Source organism: Salmo salar, chromosome ssa22 (assembly GCF_905237065.1).
Source record: "Salmo salar chromosome ssa22, Ssal_v3.1, whole genome shotgun sequence".
Taxonomy (NCBI): domain Eukaryota; kingdom Metazoa; phylum Chordata; class Actinopteri; order Salmoniformes; family Salmonidae; genus Salmo; species Salmo salar.
This window is the reverse complement of record NC_059463.1, coordinates 43978410-43998677: the sequence shown is the minus strand read 5'-3', so window position 1 is coordinate 43998677 and position 20268 is coordinate 43978410. Positions and strand designations below refer to the sequence as shown.

The following is a 20268-nucleotide window of genomic DNA, read 5'->3' as shown; positions in this document are numbered from 1 at the left end:
AGGGGCGTGCACGCCCCCCCGTTTCCTGTAGTTCACGATCAGCTCCTTGGTCTTACTGACGTTGAGGGAGAGGTTGCTGTCCTGGCACCACACTGCCATGGAGAGGCTATACAGACACCTTGGTGCCCAAATTGATGATGTATGTCATGTAGCTGAGAGTCAAGTCTGGAGATGAATGGATTCGGTTCAGTTGTCTGATGAGCCCTTCCCAGCTAGCTAGTTTATATGCTGGGCTGGCTAGCTGGAAACAACAGCATCATGGCGCTAGTTAAAACGTGTTTATTTTGATGGTAGAGGGAGAAGTAACTTGTAGTATTGGTAACCATCTGGATGTCACCGTGACATGCCAATTAGCTAACATAACAAGCCGGTGTGAATGACAAGTGCAATGGTGTTGTATCGAGGTGCTTTCCTGACATTAGTTGCATCCCACTGGCCAACAGTTGCTTCTCATGTCGCAGGCGGTAGCTAAAGTGGCCAATTTCTTCCATCCAACTTGTTTATATTTCAAGTAGGATAGCAACCTACATGAAAAATAACTTGTAATATTGGTAGTAAGCATCTGGATGTCACTGTGATACAGTCCATTGCTCACTGGGGAGAGTTTGCGCTGCAAGCCAGCAACACAACTATACAGGGAACAGTGTCCTTCCCTCCTGCAGTACTTCTTCTTTGGTGAGGTTTAATGGCGGTTGGTATCCAATTTATGTTGCATTACCGCCACCAACTAGACTGGGATATAAATCCATTATACTTTGACCCACAAAATGGAAGAATTTAAAAGGAAATCAATAATAATAGTAATTAAAACCCACCACCCTATTCCACAACCCTATCTGTCCCTACCCCAGGCAAACGGACAGCACCACCTGTAACACTTCTGAAGTCAAATCTCATACCCTCAAATACTTCTCACTGCTGCCACCACAACATCTATTTTCTGTGACTTACATTTCATCTCTGCTGTACAGTTGATAACCATAGCTATGAACGATAAAAATCCAACCTTACTGAAGCATATATCACTCATTGATCTATCCCTCTGTGTTGGCACAGATCTACTACTCACGGATATACTCTCAGGATCCCAAACCCTTGACCATCTTCCTCTACTTTTTTCACTGCCTCAGGATACGACACCCTCTCCACTACTCTAACCCTGGTCATTTCAACCTGCCTCTCTCGCACCGGACACTTCTGATCTTCAGTATCATGTCCACCCCTATAATTAACACATACCACTTCTTTCCCCAATACTACACATTCCTTTGTCTCATGCCCTTCTGCACACTTCTCACACCTAGGAACCTCCCTTCTACACACTGCTGCCACATGCCAAAATTGCTTGACACCTGTAACATAATGGGTTTGGCACAAAAGCTTGCACTGGATAATTGAAATATCCTAACATCACTTTGTCGGGCAAAGACTGAACATCAAAACTCAAAACGACTCTTCTGTCTCACCACTCACGCCACCCTTCCTACGTTACATCAAACGACAAGCATCAGAAATACCGGGAATCTTCTCCTTCAGCTGGTCCACCTTCACATTTACCGCTACCCTAGTAATCACTCCTTTCAATGGGGACCTGTTCCTAAGAGCAAAGCAAGAAACCGATCTTACATTTACATTTTAGTAATTTAGCAGACGCTCTTATCCAGAGCGACTTACAGTAGTGAATACATACATTTCATTTCATGCATTTTTTTATATTTTTTGTACTGGCCCCCCGTGGGAATCGAACCCACAACCCTGGCGTTGCACACACCATGCTGGCGTTGCAAACACCATGCTCTACCAACTGAGCCACAGGGAAGAGTTGCATGGCCCTGAGTCTTGCCAGTCTTGCCCTGAGTTGCGTGGCACGAAGCGCCTGCTCCGTCTCGCTGGAAGAAAAACACAAATATCACAAGCCCACTACGGGTTACCTTAACTGACTCAACTGCACCCAACTCCTTTTCCACCCACCCTGAAACCACAAATGGATCTGCCAAAAGGCAAGGATCTACTTTTCCAAAAATGTCACTCCTACTGGACCAGATTCTTCTTTCTCATGTCCATCGATGCAAGGCTCGGGCTCTGAGCTCTTCACCACACCTTCCCCTTCACTTAGCTTGCCCTAACTAACTTCCATTTCACCTCAGGCACTCGACCTGGCATACTGCTCACTCTGTTTGTACTTGCCACCAGTCTTCACCCCCCTATCTCCCTTTCTATCCCCATTTTCATCAAATTCAACCTCAACCGTCATCATTTTCTTCAATGCCTTCTTCCTCTTTTTTCCTCTTCCATTTTTCACAGCTGAAACAGAAGACTGTCTCATGCAGCAGTAAGTCCCCACACTCATAACAGAAGTTCCTGTGGTTCCCGCTTGTCTCTGTAGCCTTTTTACACTCGACTGTCCCCACAAAATCAACGCTCCTCTGCTCCTGCAGCAAGGAGAGGGAAGTACCTAGATAGTGTCTCCAAAATCAGGCCAGTGTTACAGCTAAAGCACATTTATTGTAGGCAAGTTATTTTCACAGAAAATGTACGAATCATTTTTTTTTTTACAATTACACCGATAATAATTGAATGATTCTGAACACTCTCCCAAGTCCCAACTTTGGCAGACAAGTTTCAAATTCTTGCTGAAGCCACAAGCACCAACTAGCTAGCTGGGAATGGCTCATCAGAATGACTGACTGAACCAAATCCGTTCCGTCTCTACTCGACTCTTGCTGCGTGACACGTCATCAATTTAGGAACCAGGTGTATCCATTTAGCCTCTTCCACACTGCCAGGTCACTTTTTTCTTTCAAGACAACTGGGAACTCCGAAAAATCTGAGGTCAAATCATGACATCAGTGATCTTCAGGTCAGAAATTCAGATCTCTAGAAAGATGCCCGAATTCCCTGTTGTTTTGAACGCGGAAACAGTACAATCATCAAGTTTGTGGATGACACGACGATGGTAGGACTGATCACCAGCGACTGGGAACTTGGATCTGGGAAATCTCTGACTTCCAACTTCAGTGCGTTCAAGACAACTGGGAAGTCTGGGGGGGAACAATCTCCGAATGGGAAAAATCATTTTGAACTGTCATCCAACTCGGAATTCCAAGTCAGAAACTCTGGGATCTTTCTAGAGCTCCGACCTGAAGATCACTGACATGATTTTACCTTGTTTATTTCCAGAGTTCCCAGTTGTCTTGAAAGCACCATTTCAGTCTTGCATGGCCACCCGCAGGTTAGCGTTTTTCATCATAAATCTTGTTCTGGAGGCAGCTCTGCAAAGTGGTCACTAGCTGGCACAGCCACAAAGTCATAAAATCTGATTTTAAACCAAACCCTGACCTTAACCACACTGCTAACCCTAATGCCTAACCTTAAATTAGGACCAAAAAGCTTTTTTGTTGTCATCATTTTTTACAATAAAGGCAAATTTGACTTTGCAGCTGGCCTATCTAAGGGAAAATGACTCAGTTCTGCCTCCAGGGCAATACCTGCTGGCCACGCAGTCGTGGGTGAACAAGCAGTACAGGATGGGACTAAGCACACCCCCTTGAGCTTCATAACAACATAGGCCTACTGGTAAATGCACGAGGGGGTACTTCGGGGGTACTCTGGTATAAGCAAAATATGTAACCAAAAAAGGTTGAGACAACTGCTCTTCCATGATTACTGGTTTGGTCAGTATGCCTCTAATATTCTTTACTATGGGGGTCTCATCTTTATGAAACCCTACAATGAATATATATTGTTTTCACTATAAATTATTGTAAGAGAATCTGGATCGTGTCAGTGAAAAGCAATGGATAAAATCTTTGAATTTAAAGTAATACCTGTCAGTAGTAAACTAATGTCAACGATAAACACTTTGTAGGTGTCAGCAGCATACATTTCCACTAATTCCAAGTGGACATTATGATACCGTATACTTCTATGACATAGTAGTGGACAGACCACAGCTGATTCGACCCATTCTTTTCACTTCTCAAAAGAAAGAGTTCTACAATGACAAACTCTAGCATTCATACACTGAGGGACTGAAGTCTGAGGAGGGCTGAAATTACATATGGTTATTAGAGAGGAAAGAAAAAGTCAGTCCCATCAGACAAAAAAAAACTAGAACAAGCCCTTGGGGGAGTCCCTCCCTTGAATTTGTGCTAGGTGGAGTAACTATATGCTCGGACATAAGACCAAGACGATGGTAGAGGGTTGGTAAAGATGGCGGCGCTCTCCGTAGATGGGAGGTATGGACTGAATTGTGGCCGACGGAATACAGACCAAGTCACCGTATTGCACGTAAAATTGACAGAGACAGCTTTCAGAGCTTTAGAAAGGTACCAAACCTCTAAGGTAAGTTGAATACATGTCTTATAGCTTACCTTATACAATTACCGATGCTATCAAAACTGGTGAACTAACTGCCACGCACAGTCAGGTTGAGCAAACGTTATTCAAATTACCTTGCTAGTTAACGTAACTTACTGTCAAACCAATAATGCATATGCCATGAAGTGAGTTAACAATATATGGATTACGAATCAAAGTTTGAGAGAAATGGATTTGTGTAGTCGATGTACTGTAGTTAGCTACATTTGGCAATGTAGCTAACGTTAGCTGGCTAACCAAATGTAATTTCCCCAACAACAAAAAAGTAACGTTTTCCCCAGCCAAGTCCACTTTTTTTCTACTCAAGTCAGTACTGAAATGTGACAATAATCGCACTGTTTGGTGAAATCGCTGACTATTTTGAAAGCAATTTCGCGTGACATCTTAACTTTAGCTAACTTACCATATGTTCTTAAGCCAAGGATTGGCACTGCAGTCAGTGTTTAATTGGAGATGTTAAGAAGTCTTTTTTTTTTTTTTTTTTTTAGCTAGCTAAGGTAGTTATCGTAAACCTTGATCATGACTGTTTCATTACACATTACAGTAGCTAAGTCATTGGACGAAGGCGTCTTCTGTACGGGGGAGTTTTGTTAAGAGCCCCGAAGCTTGGTCTGAACATTAACACGCATCAGTTGTGGAAGCATGATAAGGACCATAACTTTCATATCAGCGAGAAACAATTTTCAAAAAACAGAACGTTAAATGAATACACGCCATTATTGGGTTAGTGTTCCCACACGGCCATATCTCCATGTTACAGCGCGTGTTTACGGAAGACAGCCAAAACATCTAAACGTGTAGTCGATCATCAATTGCGACATGGTTCTATAAACATAAAGCCCTTCACTTTCATATCACATCAAAATAATTTCACAAATTCAAAATACACACATACTGTCCTTTTCAGTGACAACACCTTTTTTTGGCTGCCTTCCATTACACATAGGAGTTCAGAGCATGCTAGATAGTAAATTAGCACTACCTCTGAAAATAAGATATAAGAAGGTCCTTGAACCTTAAAGGTGCAATATGCAGAAAACGTTGCTAAAATTATAATAGTTTGCCTAATGTCAGTTTGTGACGAAACAAGCTGTCATTGTGTGGAAAATAATTGTACCATCTAAACTGCTGTGAAATATATTTTCCATAACAGAAAATATTGTATTTTCAGTTGTTTGAAGCTGGTGTACAAAACCGAAAGTAAAAGATGCAAAAACAAAATTTAAGAACAGGAAGCATAGAAATAACGCACATAGAACAGATCTACTGCACCTGCTTTCATTGAGAATGACAGCTTTATAACTCATATTTCTATGTGAATTTGGTCGGGTCACCCAAAAAGTTACATATTGCAGCTTTAAGGAGTAATGGTAACAGGCTCCTTAAGAGTACATCTTTATAAGAGTACATCTTTGGTTAGGGTCTATTGGTGACAAACGTCCTATGATACTATAATAAAGGAGATTGCAATCATAAGCTGAATTTATGACAGTAGTCAAAAGTTAGACAGCCAATCTAGCAAGTTCAGAAAGCAATTATTCTGACTAGCTAGTTAACATTAACTTGCTGGCTAGCGATACTAAAAGTTTTAGTAGATACATTAAAATGACAGTCCACTTAAATTACAAAATAAGTTGGCTAATGTTCCTTTTACCTTAAAAGTAGTCAGGGAGACTTGTCAACAGGGGATGTTAGTTTACTTAGCTAGCCACTGTCACCAGCTGCTACCATTAGGTCAAACCTGTTTAAGATTACTAAATGTATAGTTTACAAATTCACACCACCATGGTCTACCAATTTTTTTTGTATTTTATTTGTTTACATGTGTAGCTAGCTATGTTAGCATGTTTTATGAAATTCTCACCCAAAAATCACATTTTATACAAAAAAAAAATCACATTCACTCCATTGTTACTTCTTATCTGCATCAATATATTGGTTTCATTCCAAACTATTTTTGGAATAGCAATACACCTTATTATAACAATGTTTTGGCTACAGACCTATCCAGTTGCTCCACACTCTGAGTTTGTCAGTGTACATTATGTTCAAGATTCAACTATGTTCATGACTAAACTCTTGACTTAAATGTGAATGTTACATTGGCAAGCTCCCCAGACAAGACATTTTATTGCCAATCTTTATAGTAAGCATATAGCATAGGCTACTTGACTGTGTTTTTATATAGAAATTATAGGCCTATTTAACGTTTGACTGGGTTATATGCTGTTTTCTTAAATACTAGTCGCTAGGGTTTCCACTCCTTTTACTTCTAATCTTGTGCTACGAGTGTGGTAGCTTTAAGAGAACAAGCACAAGATTAGAAGTAAAAGGAGTGGAAACCCTAGCGACTAGTATTTAAGAAAACAGCATATAACCCAGTCAAACGTTAAATAGGCCTATAATTTCTATATAAAAACACAGTCAAGTAGCCTATACTATATGCTTACTATGATTGCAATCTCCTTTATTATAGTATCATAGGACGTTTGTCACCAATAGACCCTAACCAAAGATGTACTCTTAAGGAGCCTGTTCATGACAGCATGAACCCTTATAAACTCGTGCTTTTCAAGGAGTTTCTGGATGGGAGAGGTTCAATTTGCACACTGATTAATATAACTGTAAGGCAATTTTATTGTAAGAAAACATTACATATGTTTGCAAAACAGTTCACACATTAGACCTACAAGATATTCACAGAAAAGGGCTAACAGCAATAAAAAAAAAAAAATAGCATAGTTTGGCCCAAATTTAGAAAATCTGAGGCTAAAATGTTTTTTTTCTTCTGTATTGGCAAGTACATTTCCTCTGTCTAATCTAGTGGGGGGGGGGAGAAATCGTTGTCACAGTTGCACAAATTCCTATCACATCATCCTCTGGTGATTGTGGGCCCTTACGGACTCTGTTACCAAACCAATCTGTAGGGACCAAATAAAGCTAGCGTGTTAATCCCATGGCCGTACAACCTGTATTATCTGGAAGCACCTCAACAGAGATGCACTTATCGGGCCTCTGGGGCCTGTGATCAACCAAGGCCAGGAGTCCTGGGAAGTTCAATGGACTGTCAACAACACTACATAATTCCAGCAACAAGCTAGTCAGACTCTGTAGCATATTCCCAGAATGTTCAGGCCAGGGACCAATAAAAACATATTTTTTAAATCCTAATCCAAATTATTGGATTTGAAGTTGAGAAACTGGGCCTAAAGGATTTCATTCGGGCACGGTTGGGACTTAAAGTGTGTTGAATGAAGAAGTTAAGATCTTGTCTTGTTAAGTAGCCTAATTCAAGTCGGTGGTGGAAAGGGTGTCAGGAGGGGATATGGGAAGGAACACTGCCTTGGCCAATAGGAGCTTAGAACAACCTGACAACAAGCCAATTGAAGTTGGAAGAAGAAGATGGGAAGATGGTGCTGAAAAACATGGCTGACATTTTACTCTCTGACCACCTCCCTATAGGCTGTCTCGTCATTGTTGGTGATCAGGCCTACCACTGTTATATCGTCAGCAAACTTAATGATGGTATTGGAGTTGTTTGGCCACGCAGTTGTGGGTGAACAAGGAATACAGGAGGGGACTAAGTACACACCCCTGAGGGGCCCCAGTGTTAAGGATCAGCGTGGCAGACGTGTTGTTGCCTACTCGTACCACCTGGGGGCGGCCCGTCAGGAAGTCCAGGATCCAGTTGCAGAGGGAGGTGTTTAGTCCCTGAGTCCTTAGCTTCGTGGGCACTATGGTGTTGAACGCTGAGCTATAGTCAATGAACAGCATTCTCACGTAGGTGTTCCTTTTGTCCAGGTGAGAAAGGGCAGTGTGGAGTGCGTCATCTGTGGATCGATTGGGGCTGTATGTGAATTGGAGTGGGTCTAGGGTGTCTGGGAGGATGCTGTTGACGTGAGCCATGACCAGCCTTTCAAAGCACTTCATGGCTACCGACGTGAATACCACGGGGCGGTAATCAATTAGGCAGGTTACCTTCGCTTCCTTGGGCACAGGGACTATGGTGGTCTGCTTGAAACATGTAGGTATTACAGACTTGGTCAGGGAGAGGTTGAAAATGACAGTGAAGACACTTGACAGTTGGTCCGTGTGTGCTTTGCATATATGTCCTGGTAATCCGTCTGGCCTAGCGGCTTTGTGAATGTTGACCTGTTTTAAAAGGTTTTGTTCACATCGGCTACCGAGAGCGTTATCAGACAGTCATCCAGAACAGCTGGTGCTCTCGTGAATGTTTCAGTGTTGCTTGCCTCAAAGCGAGCATAATAGGCATTTAGCTCCTCTGGTAGGCTCATGTCACTGGGCAGCTCGTGTCTGGGTTTCCCCTTTGTAATCCGTAATAGTTTTCAAGCTCTGCCCCATCCAACGAGCGTCAGAGCAGGATTCAGTCTTAATCATGTATTGACGCTTTGCTTGTTTGATGGATGTTGCCTGTAATCCATGGCTTCTGGTTGGGATATGTACGTACAGTCACTGTGGGGACGACGTCATCGATGCACTTATTGATGAAGCCGATGACTGAGGTGGTGTATTCCTCAATGCCATTGGATGAATCCCAGAACATATTCCAGTCTGTGCTAGCAAAACAGTCCTGTACTATAGCATCCGCGTCATATAACCACTTCCGTATTTAGCGAGTCACTGGTACTTCCTGCTTTAGTTGTTGCTTGTAAGCAGGAATCGGGAGGATATAACTATGGTCAGATTTGCCAAATGGAGGGTGGGGGAGAGCTTTGTATGCATCTGTGTGTGGCGTAAAGGTGGTCTATGATTTGCAAACACCATGCTCTACCAACTGAGCCACATTTTCTTCTTTGCTTATGGATTATAGAGTTGGTTGAGAGTAGAGGTCGACCGATTATGATTTTTCAATGCCGATAGCGATTATTGGAGGACCAAAAAAAGCCGATGCCGATTTGATTATTTTTTTATGGGAGTTCACTCGCTCGCCTCCGGATTCTCAGAAGGGTGCCTGATCTGCGGCCTCTTTTCCGGCATTTTTTCTTCATGCAAAAGGCGTGGATCTGGGCCTGTTCCAGTGAAAGCAGGATATCCTTCTCGCCAGACTCGTTAAAGGAAAAAGTTTATTCCAGTCCGCAGAGAGTAATCGCTTTTCTGATGACCAGAAGTTATTTTCGGTCATAAGAGACGGTAGCTGCAACATTATGTACACAATAAGTAAAAAAATAAGTAAAATAGCACAATTGGTTGGGAGAATGTAAAACGTCAGCCATGTTCTTCTGTGCCATCAAAGATACTGGTAGCTTCCAGCTAACTTTCCTTGCTAGCTTACAGATGAAGCTAACATCAATTCACTACCCTAGTCAGAGCTGATTGTATGGTTTTTCACTTCTCTCGCACACCTCAGTCGTGTCTCTCACTGTGTGAATGACATTATTAGGTTTAAAAGAGACCGCACATACTTTTGTAAAAGATGATTGCTCCTTCAATGCAAATTTTGTTGATCAGTACAATAGTAAGTCCCGAATGGAAAGGAACATTTGTTTTTCATCTGTAGGCCCATGAAATCAGCCAAAACAAGCTCTAACTCAATGCATTCAGTGAATATGCATTCACCTGTATTGTGAATAGGTCTAGGCATCATCTTGATTTATCCAGTTTATCAATAGAGATTTACTCTCAAATGATTACCATTAGGTTATTTGGTTTGGTAAAAACAGTCAAATTGATTGTATTAGGGATGGGGGTTAGAAATTATTTCACTATTTGAATATTATCATGTATTTCGACTATATCTGGAAGAAATTCATGTGATTTTTAAACCTGAGCACTGTTGTGTGAGAGGTTGGTGCTCTATTGCTGCAGCTGCTGAGGGGCTGGTGAGATGCGAGCAGGAGTGAGATAGACGCTGTACCCAATGCAACTGCTACAGCCAAGACTAGCTAACTTGTAGAAGCCACAATGTTATTTATCATCCCATATAACAGTGTCTGTCTTGACTGGAGTACCCTAATGAAGCTAGCTAGCTAGGCTAATTCCTGAGGCCACATGATGTGCTTTATCCCCAACCCCATTCAAATAAAACAGCCTACCTGTTGCTTGTGTTGCTTGTTGTGGCCTACTTCTCATTTCGCAAACTTTTTTAATTCTGTAACTTTATTCCATTTTGCATTGAGCCTCTTTGCCACTTTGATTGGCCGACATAACATTTACATTTAAGTCATTTAGCAGACACTCTTATCCAGAGAGACTTACAAATTGGTGCATTCACCTTATGATATCCAGTGGAACAACCACTTTACAATAGTACATCTATATCTTTTAAGGGGGGGAAGGGGGGGGTTAGAAGGATTACTTTATCCTATCCTAGGTATTCCTTAAAGAGGTGGGGTTTCAGGTGTCTCCGGAAGGTGGTGATTGATTCCGCTGTCCTGGCGTCGTGAGGGAGCTTGTTCCACCATTGGGGTGCCAGAGCAGCGAACAGTTTTGACTGGGCTGAGCGGGAACTGTGCTTCCGCAGAGGTAGGGAGGCGAGCAGGCCAGAGGTGGATGAACGCAGTGCCCTTGTTTGGGTGTAGGGCCTGATCAGAGCCTGAAGGTACGGAGGTGCCGTTCCCCTCACAGCTCCGTAGGCAAGCACCATGGTCTTGTAGCCGATGCGAGCTTCAACTGGGAGCCAGTGGAGAGAGCGGAGGAGCGGGGTGACGTGAGCTACACACGTAAAGTCTACCGGTGTTTTTTATGGGGCATCATAAAAACTACATTGAAAAGTTTGTTTTATTAAATGCATTAATTGAAATGTCATGGTATATCCTTGTATGCAACAATTATGTTCATGTAATTTAGAAAAAGCCTTTTCACTGTTAAAATAGCCCTGTCAATATTTTTACTTGCACAAGTACTCGAATACTAACGTCCTTTGATTCATTAATACATACATGGCTGACTCTGTCAATCACCACATTCTTATTCAGCAGACTCCACAGCCTTGATTTCTTAAATGACTGCCTCGCCTGGTTCACCAACTACTTCTCAGAGTTCAGTGTGTCAAAACGGAGGGCCTGTTGTCCGGACCTCTGGCAGTCTCTATGGGGGTGCCACAGGGTTCTATTCTCGGGCCGACTCTTTTCTCTGTATATATCAATGATGCCGCTCTTGCTGCTGGTGTTTCTCTGATCCACCTCTATGCAGACGACACCATTCTGTATACTTCTGGCCCTTCTTTGGACACTGTGTTAACAAACCTCCAAACGAGCTTCAATGCCATACAACTCTCCTTCCGTGGCCTCCAATTGCTCTTAAATGCAAATAAAAAACTAAATGCATGCTCTTCAACCAATCGCTGCCCGCCCATCTAGCATCACTACTCTGGATGGTTCTGACTTAGAATATGTGGACAACTACAAATACCTAGGTGTCTGTCTGGTTAGACTATAAACTCTCTTTCAAGACTCACATCAAGCATCTCCATTCCAAAATTAAATCAAGAATCGGCTTCCTATTTCGCAACATAGCATCCTTCACTCATGCTGCCAAACATACCCTCGTAAAACTGACTATCCTACCAATCCTAGACTTCGGCGATGTCATTTACAAAATAGACCCCAACACTCTACTCAGACTACATCCAATTTGCCGTCACAGTGCCATCCGTTTTGTCACCAAAGCCCAATATACTACCCACCACGGCGACCTGTGTGCTCTCGTTGGCTGGCCCTCGCTTCATACTCGTCGCCAAACCCACGGACTCCAGGTCATCTATAAGTCTTTGCTAGGTAAAGCCCCGCATTATTTCAGCTCACTGGTCATCATAGCAGCACCCACCCGTAGCACACGCTCCAGCAGGTATATTTCACTGGTCACCATCAAAGCCAAGAACTCCTTTTGGCCGCCTTTCCTTCCAGTTCTCTGCTGCCAATGACTGGAACGAACTGCAAAAATCACTGAAGCTGAAGACTTATGTCTCTCACTAGCTTTAAGCATCTGCTGTCAGAGCAGCTTACAGATCATTGCACCTGTACATAGCCCATCGGTAAATAGCCCACCCAACTACCTCATCTCCATATTTATGTATTTTTTTTCCCTTTGAACCCCAGTATCTCTACTTGCACATTCATCTTCTTCTCATCTATCACTCCAGTGTTTAATTGCTAAATTGTAATTATTTCGCAACTATGGTCTATTTATTGCCTTACCTCACTTATCTTACTTCTTTTGCACACACTGTATATAGATTTTTCTATTGTTATTGACTACGTTTGTTTATTCCATGTGTAACTCTGTTTGTCTCACAGTTTTTCTTTATCTTGGCCAGCTCACAGTTGTAAAATGAGAACTTGTTCTCAACTGGCCTACCTGGTTAAATAAAGATTAAATTAAATAAATAAAATAAAATTGTTATGGTAAACCTGGTATGTGTATTGTGACAACACGAGCAAGTTTACTTGCGCTTATCATTTTTAGTGTGCACTGTAAAGGGACATTTGCTGAAGGGAAGTTCCTGAAGTTTCAAAACAGCCAGGGAAGAACCTATTCTGCCGTGCCAATGTTTACTCATGTAGCTACCATTATACGCAACCTGTTGATGTAATCTGACTACATGTGATTTACTTTATTATGATCAGACATACAGTGCCTTCGGAAAGTATTCAGACCCGTTGACTTTTTCCACATTTTGTTACGTTACAGCCTTATTCTAAAATGGATGAAATAAAAATAAATCTTCAGCAAACAGGTTTATAGAAATCTTTGCAAATGTATTACCTAAGTATCCTGTTTCCATTGATCACCCTTGAGATGTTTCTACAACTTGATTGGAGTCCAACAATCTTAAATGGAAGAAGTTTGGAACCACCAAGACTCTTCCCAAGACTTTCAGACCATGAGAAACAAGATTATTTGGTCTGATGAAACCAATATTGAACTCTTTGGCCTGAATGCCAAGCGTCACTTCTGGAGGAAACCTGGTACCATCTCTACGGTGAAGCATGGTGGTGGCAACATCATGCTTTGGGGATGCTTTTCAGCGGCAGGGACTGGGAGACTAGTCATGATTGAGGGAAAGATAAACGGAGCAAAGTACAGAGATCCTTGATAACCTGCTCAGGACCTCAGACTGGGGTGAAAGTTCACCTTCCAACAGGACAACGATCCTACGCACACAGCCAAGACAACGCAGGAGTGGCTTTGGGACAAGTCTGAGTGGCCCAGCCAGCGCCCGGACCTGAACCCGATCGAGCATCTCTGGAGAGACCTGAAAATGGCTGTGTAGCAATGCTCCCCATCCAACCTGACAGCTTGAGAGGATCTGCAGAGAAGAATGGGACGAACTCCTCAAATACAGGTGTGCCAAGCTTGTACTGAGTAAATGGTCTGAATACTTATGTAAATTGTAATATTTCTGTGTTTTTTATTTGATAAACTAGCAAAAATGTCTCATCCTGTTTTTTGCTTTGTCGTTATGGGGTATTGTGTGTATGTTGATGAGGGTGGGAAAAATGTGATCAATTTTAGAATAAGGCTGTAACCTAACACAAAGTGGAAAAAGTCATGGTCTGAATACTCGGTAATGCTGATATGTGACCATTTTGTCTGAGATGCCTATTATTTACACTGCTTTCAACATAAGAGGGAGTTTCATATTCCTACTCTTACTGCACTTTTTGCTCATTGCAAATTCATGAAACTAAACATGCTTTTGCTAGCTAGCTTCTTAGCTAGTTGATTTGCCAGATGAAACACTATATGCTTACCAATAGCATATGAGCTGTGACTGGTTGACAGAATGGCCTGCTTTTGTCACTTAATGAGAAACAGCTCTGGGTTTTTTTTCTTCTCAACCACATGTCAGTTTTAGTCCAGTTGTAACTGAGTGACATTCACATTATTGTTATGATGGAACAACTTACAATCAATGCTTATATTGAAAATGTGTAGTCTAATCCCTTCCCTCTTTTTTTTTCAGAATGTAACGTCCTTGCGGCCAACAATGCAATTCAAGGGACTCCAAGGGGTAAGTATGTTCACATGTCAATTCTTCATTTTTGACTTGAGAGCTACAGTACTAGTTATGGGTCAACCCTGTGGGGGGTAAACAAATTTTAATGCAACCATTATTGAAGACTTAAGCAACCTATCATTTGAGCGCTGGTGGTATATACATTAAATACAATTCCTACCCTAGCTGGTGTAGACCCAATGTTTTTGTGTTGGTTTCAATGAAATATATATTTGTTAAGCTACGAGTTGTATTTAGAGGCTTGTGGCCTAACTCTTTCCACCCTTCTGAAAGCATCTGGTTAACCCCTGACTACCTGGGCTGTACACTATGAATAGTTGAACTCTCCAATGTCTCAATATCTATAAATACTTCTCTGGCAGTCTGCAGCTGGGCCCAGAGCAGAGGGAACACACACACGCACACACACACACACACACACACACACACACACACACACACACACACACACACGCACACCTAGCAACTCAGACCTCGAAAATCTGCTTGTGCCATGCAAGCTCACGTTCTCATTAGTCTCAGATCCCACCGCTCAGATCAGTCTATATTGACAGATGCAACACACTGAACATCACTGTAAAGTGTTAATGTTACGAGACCTTGAGAAATTAGACCCAGTTGAGTGTTTTTTACAGATGGTTTGCTATTTGGCATGACTGACTCTGTCACATTCAAATATGAGCAAAATCTATTCTTCCGGCACTATAGCAGTAGAGGAAAATGAAATCCCATTTCCCTTCAGAATGATCGAGTACCTCTGTGCAATAAATACCGTCACTCCTGGCAGTTTCATGCATATAGGGAAGAGGGAGACGCTCCTTGTTTTCTGTGGTTGATGAATAATGTTTTTGTATTAATTGATTTCCTTTTGATGTGAACCTCGCAGCGTATTAAGATCCCAAGGACTGACTCTCCAGATGGATCTCAGAACTTTGACTTCTACCTGTCCAACGTGGGCAAGGACAACCCTCAGGGAAGCTTTGAGTGCATCCAACAATATGTGTCCAGGTAAGCACCCTCTGGAATGAAACCAAACGTGGCAATGCTTGCTAATTGTTGTAAGCTGGTTAGTTAACTGAAATAATTGTCACTCTGGTGTCAGAATTTGATGTCATTGAGCCTTGTTAATGAGTAATTGGTTGAATTGAGATGGGTCCATGTTGAGAAACCCTGTGCTGTATGACTGAAATCCCCACCTCCAACCCCCTCCCTGTCCTCTCCAGTTCGGGAACCCCCCACCTGGTGTCCTTGGGGGTGGTTCAAGACAAAGTCACGTTGTGTGCCACTAACGACTCCTACCAGGTGACTCGGGAGCGCATGACGCTGGCCGAGGAGGATGGGACCAAAGTCCTCAAGCCTGGAGGCCAGTTCAAAGGCAAGTTCCATCCATTTAAGCCCACATTTCCGTTGTTTTCGCCTGACTAAGCCCTTTGTGTCCAGCCCATTAAGGCTTGTTCACATTGGCAGTTTGAAGTGACTCCACTCCAAATTCGTAGGTGGTTTGAAATTGGATACAAATCTGATTCCTGGCCATGCGACTTGTCTGAATGCATATAAATCAGATGTAAGTGGTTTTTAGACCTATTTGGCATATCTTGTTGCTTGCTAGCTACTGACAGTTTGACAAGAACGTGTGGTAGTTAACTTGCTTGTTAATTGTTTACGAACAAATTAGTAAATGTGCTAGAAAGCCAGCTAGGTAGCTGATTAGCTTGTTGACTGCCGTGGTTAGCCAAAAAGGACTCATTTTGAAAGCTAGCAGTAGTCCACTGACATGCTAGCTGTTCCCATAGACTTCCTATCATTGAACAACTATCCATTTAAAAGCGCGTCTCGGCAGATAGATATAATTACGTATTTTTTTGCAGCGGTGGCAACAATTGAGCAGCGTTTGGTCACCACTCCTAAATGAATATAGGGGAAACACTCACTTATGAGTATTGTCACTGTCTGCCACCACAGCCATATCTGGGTTAGTCGCACTCTGCAAATAGTTCTTATTTAACGACAACACTGGTCTACAGCCAAACCAATTGTCTTGCCTTTCTATTTCTAATACACTGCGACTGGATTAAGGTCGGCCATGTGGAAAAGGGAAAGTAAATCTCGGGCTAATCTAATTTGGCTCTCTCATCCCGTTTTGCCGGTGGCGATACGCTGCACATTCTCTGTCTCCTTTTCCCTCGTAACAGCTCACTGCTGCTGTAACTAGCCATGCAAAATCGACCTCCACTTGCCTGGGAGTGGATGGAGTTCTCCCACAGCAGTGGGCCATAAACTGAGTTTCACTGGCAGAGTTTTTCTTCAGGCGCCATGCAACAACATAGATTTGATGTCACCCAAATGGCCCATTTGCCACCAGTTATGTTATTCTAAAAGGCAGTGTGCCCCATAAGCTTCTTTGTATGTGATTATAATTTTAGTGCCTTGTGTTTTACGCAATTATGTGACATGCCTGGATTTGAAACTTTTTTTTATTGAAAGATTTTTCATCAAACTGTTCCCTTTTCATTATGCCACATGGTCCAGCACCATCATCAGACAATTGCTTTAATTTTTGGTGTAATTCTCATTACGGGATAAGCCTAAAATACAGGATCAAATCTTGCCATTGCACATGATTGCGCAAAACACAGCATCTACAAGTTTGTCTGAATAGGCGTTACAGTTTAGACGATCGTATAGTAACGTTCGTAAAGGGTGAGATGTTCAGGGCTTGTCCACGGTTTCTAATAGAAATAGAGTTCCCGATATCTACATGAATTGGTATTGTTTATTTAACATGGCATTGCATGTTTTCTCACAGTAAGCAGATTTGCGTCTTTGCTGGGAGGGTTTTTATGTCTAGGGCTGGTCTGGAACTATATTTAATGCTGCAATATGTATGTTTTTAGGTGACCTGACCAAATTTACAGATGTGTTTTTAGAAATGTCATTCTCAATGAAAGCAAGTCTAAGAAGTGGTAGATCTGTTCTATGTATGCTATTTATATGCTTCCCATTCTCAAGTTTTGTTTTTGCATCTTTCACTTTTGGTGTTGTACACCAGCCTCAAACAGCTGAAAGTACAATATTTTTGCTTATGGAAAATGTATTTCATAGCAGTTTAGATGGTACAATGATTCTCTACACTAGCTTGTTTTTTCACAAACTGAAATTAGGCAAATTATTAGAATTTTAGCAACCAGGAAATGGCTGGATACTGCATCTTTAACTGCAGGAATCCATGAAATCTTTGGTCTCCGTACTCTCAAACTTGAAAAGTCAGTTAAACCAACCCTCTTTCGGTCTAGTTTCTGCCCGTGGGGATTAATTTGCATATTGTGTCCCAGATGGAAACTGAGAGCGGAGCAGAAGAAATGGGTGGAGTTTGGGCATGTAACAGCTGGCTCAGTAGAAGCACTCCTATTAACATGTGCAAAATTAGCCCTAACCTTCATTTATTTAGTTTGTTTAGGCTTTGTCTGTTATGTATGTTGGCCTGGGGCCTTATGCAATGTTTGTCTTAAATGGGAGACCCATTTACTTGATACCATTCAGAGTTTAGTACGCCAAAGTGAAATCATAAACACACATCACTGCTACACGACACGGCAGGTCTGTTGGTTTGAATGACATGCATCAAGTTTTATTGGTCACATTGTTGTGAATTGTTAGATACTACTGCACTGTTGGAGCTAGGAACACAAGCTTTCGCTACACCCGCAATAACATCTGCCAAGTATGTGTATGTGACCTATCAAATTTAATTTGATGCATGTCATGGCAGAAGCTATCATTCTGATAGCATGCCAACAGAGCTGCTGTGATGGGTAGCTGTGTTTTTGTCTCCCATGTAAAGTCACTAGGCTGGCCAGCGCTGAAAGCAAAGCTGATTAGCAGCTGACGCAAGCAACTCACCTACTTCAGTCTCTCACCAGGACTTGAGACAGCAAAATTGATGTGTGGTTTGTGCACATAGACTGCGAGAGATCTCTATCAGCATTTGCCTGGAGGAGGCGGCAGACGAGGGTACACGTTTCTCTCTAACCTTTAATCTTGTAGAGCGCTTTAGAATTTCATAATCGCTGGAGAGCATTATGGAGAAATGTCAAGGCATCCTGACTAATCAGACGACTTATGAGCTGGGGGCCAGATTCTCTGGATCCTCTTAATGACATTGACTTTTACATTGGGAACTCAAAGTCTCTCCAAATCAGGCTTCTATGATGTATCTTGTACTAGTAACGTACAGTCAGTTCAAATTCAGTCCACATACAGTTCCCGAACACACAATAGTTAAGTAGCAACTTTGCCTCTTTAGGGCAGGGTACCCCAACTGGCAGCACCTGGGCTGAATTTGGCCCGCAGGTGGTTTTATTTGGCCCAACAACAAATAACTCTGAGCATTTAAAAATATTTATCACAAGACTGTAAAAACACCAGGGAATCATCTCCAAGTGATTTTAATTTTGGAAATATGTTCAAGTATTCCCACGCATAATAGCGAGATACATAGCGAGATACATGATCTTATGCAAATGTAAGCAATATTTGAAATAGTTTGTCATATTATACTTAACGAAAATATAAACACAGCATGTAAAGTGTTGGTCCCATGTTTCATGAGCTAAGATTAAAGCTCCCAGAAATGTTCCATACATACAAAGGTTATTTCCCTAAAATGTTGTTCACTAATATGTTTATCCCTGTTAGTGAGCGTTTCTCCTTCACCAAGATAATCCACTTGACAGGTGTGGCATATCAAGAAGCTGATTAAACAGCATGATCATTACACAGGTGTACTTTGTGCTGGAAACAATAATGGCCACTCAAAAATTGTGTAAAAATTGTGTTTATATTTTTGTTTAGTGTATATCTGTTTGGACTTTCAATTTGACCAACCATCCGCTCAAGAAAAAAATCTGCCTGCTGCTGAATGTAATTGATTTATCCCTGCTCTAGTGCTCCAAGTGCCTGCTGGCTTTCGTACTCATCTTTCAGTCAGTGTTCAATAACATTATGTTGTCATATTAATAATAAAACGTTTTAGTTAGTGACTAAGCTGCTAGTGCCGTTTCTGCTGTAAACTCAATTGAGGTAAGCAATACAACATTTAACTGATTCATTTAAGTATCAGAGAAACAAATGATCAAATAAATGGATTGTGGAGTTCTTAGGTTCCATAATGCCATGGTCTCAACGGATATTGGTTTTGGGCAGATGGTGTGCCATTTTTCTCAGTGTCACCTCCTTCGCCCCTCTCTAACCTCAGGTAAGAAAGTCCAGATCCGCAAGCCAGCGCCGTCAGGCTCTGAACCAGTCGCAGAGCGCAAACGCTCCACCCCTATCAACCCAGCCAAGACCATCCGCAAGTGCCTTGCCAACAACCCGGTTTCCCAGCGCCCATACCGTGACCGCCTTGTCCACCTGCTGGCGTTGCGCTCCTACAAGAAGCTGGAGCTACTGGCCAGGCTGCAGCGGGACGGGGTCAGTCAGAAGGACCGCAGCTCTCTTGGGAGCACCCTGCAACAAGTAAGACTAGCGCCCTGCAACAAGTAAGGATAAGGCTAGCGCCCTGCAACAAGTAAGGATAAGGCTAGCGCCCTGCAACAAGTAAGGATAAGGCTAGCGCCCTGCAACAAGACTAGAAGCCAATTTATGCTTGGTCCGGAAATGTGGTTGGATGCTCCGTATAGAGGGTGTGATGTAATTGAGGCATGCAGAGGCCAAAATTGAGCTCCGCATTGCTGTGCGCCTTCCAAATTTTGTAACAATGTGGAGGGCTTGCTCCGCATTGACATGATTGGTTAACGGTAGGTGGGGGCCAGTATCAACACAAACTCACTTCCTTCACAACTGCTCTGCGAAGCGCAAGAAGTATGAATGCCCTGCCTTCTGCAGAGGCCGTATCGCAGTAAATGCTGTAC

The 20268-nt window shown here is 42.3% G+C and overlaps 1 protein-coding gene across 2 annotated transcripts in view; it reads left to right on the top strand.

The window, feature by feature from the left end:
* Positions 1-3989: 3989 nt before the first annotated feature.
* Positions 3990-20268, top strand: part of ell2 (elongation factor for RNA polymerase II 2) — a 42459-nt gene continuing 26180 nt past the window's right edge. Inside the window, exons 1-5 of one of the 2 annotated variants that reach the window (XM_045705777.1) lie at positions 3990-4344; positions 14306-14353; positions 15246-15367; positions 15583-15734; positions 19614-19873. In XM_045705777.1, coding sequence (XP_045561733.1) covers positions 4213-4344; positions 14306-14353; positions 15246-15367; positions 15583-15734; positions 19614-19873 — 714 coding nt within the window. In that variant the 5' untranslated portion in view covers positions 3990-4212. The remainder of the gene's footprint in view (positions 4345-14305; positions 14354-15245; positions 15368-15582; positions 15735-19613; positions 19874-20268) is intronic. The other variant, XM_014167556.2, reaches the window with a different exon arrangement.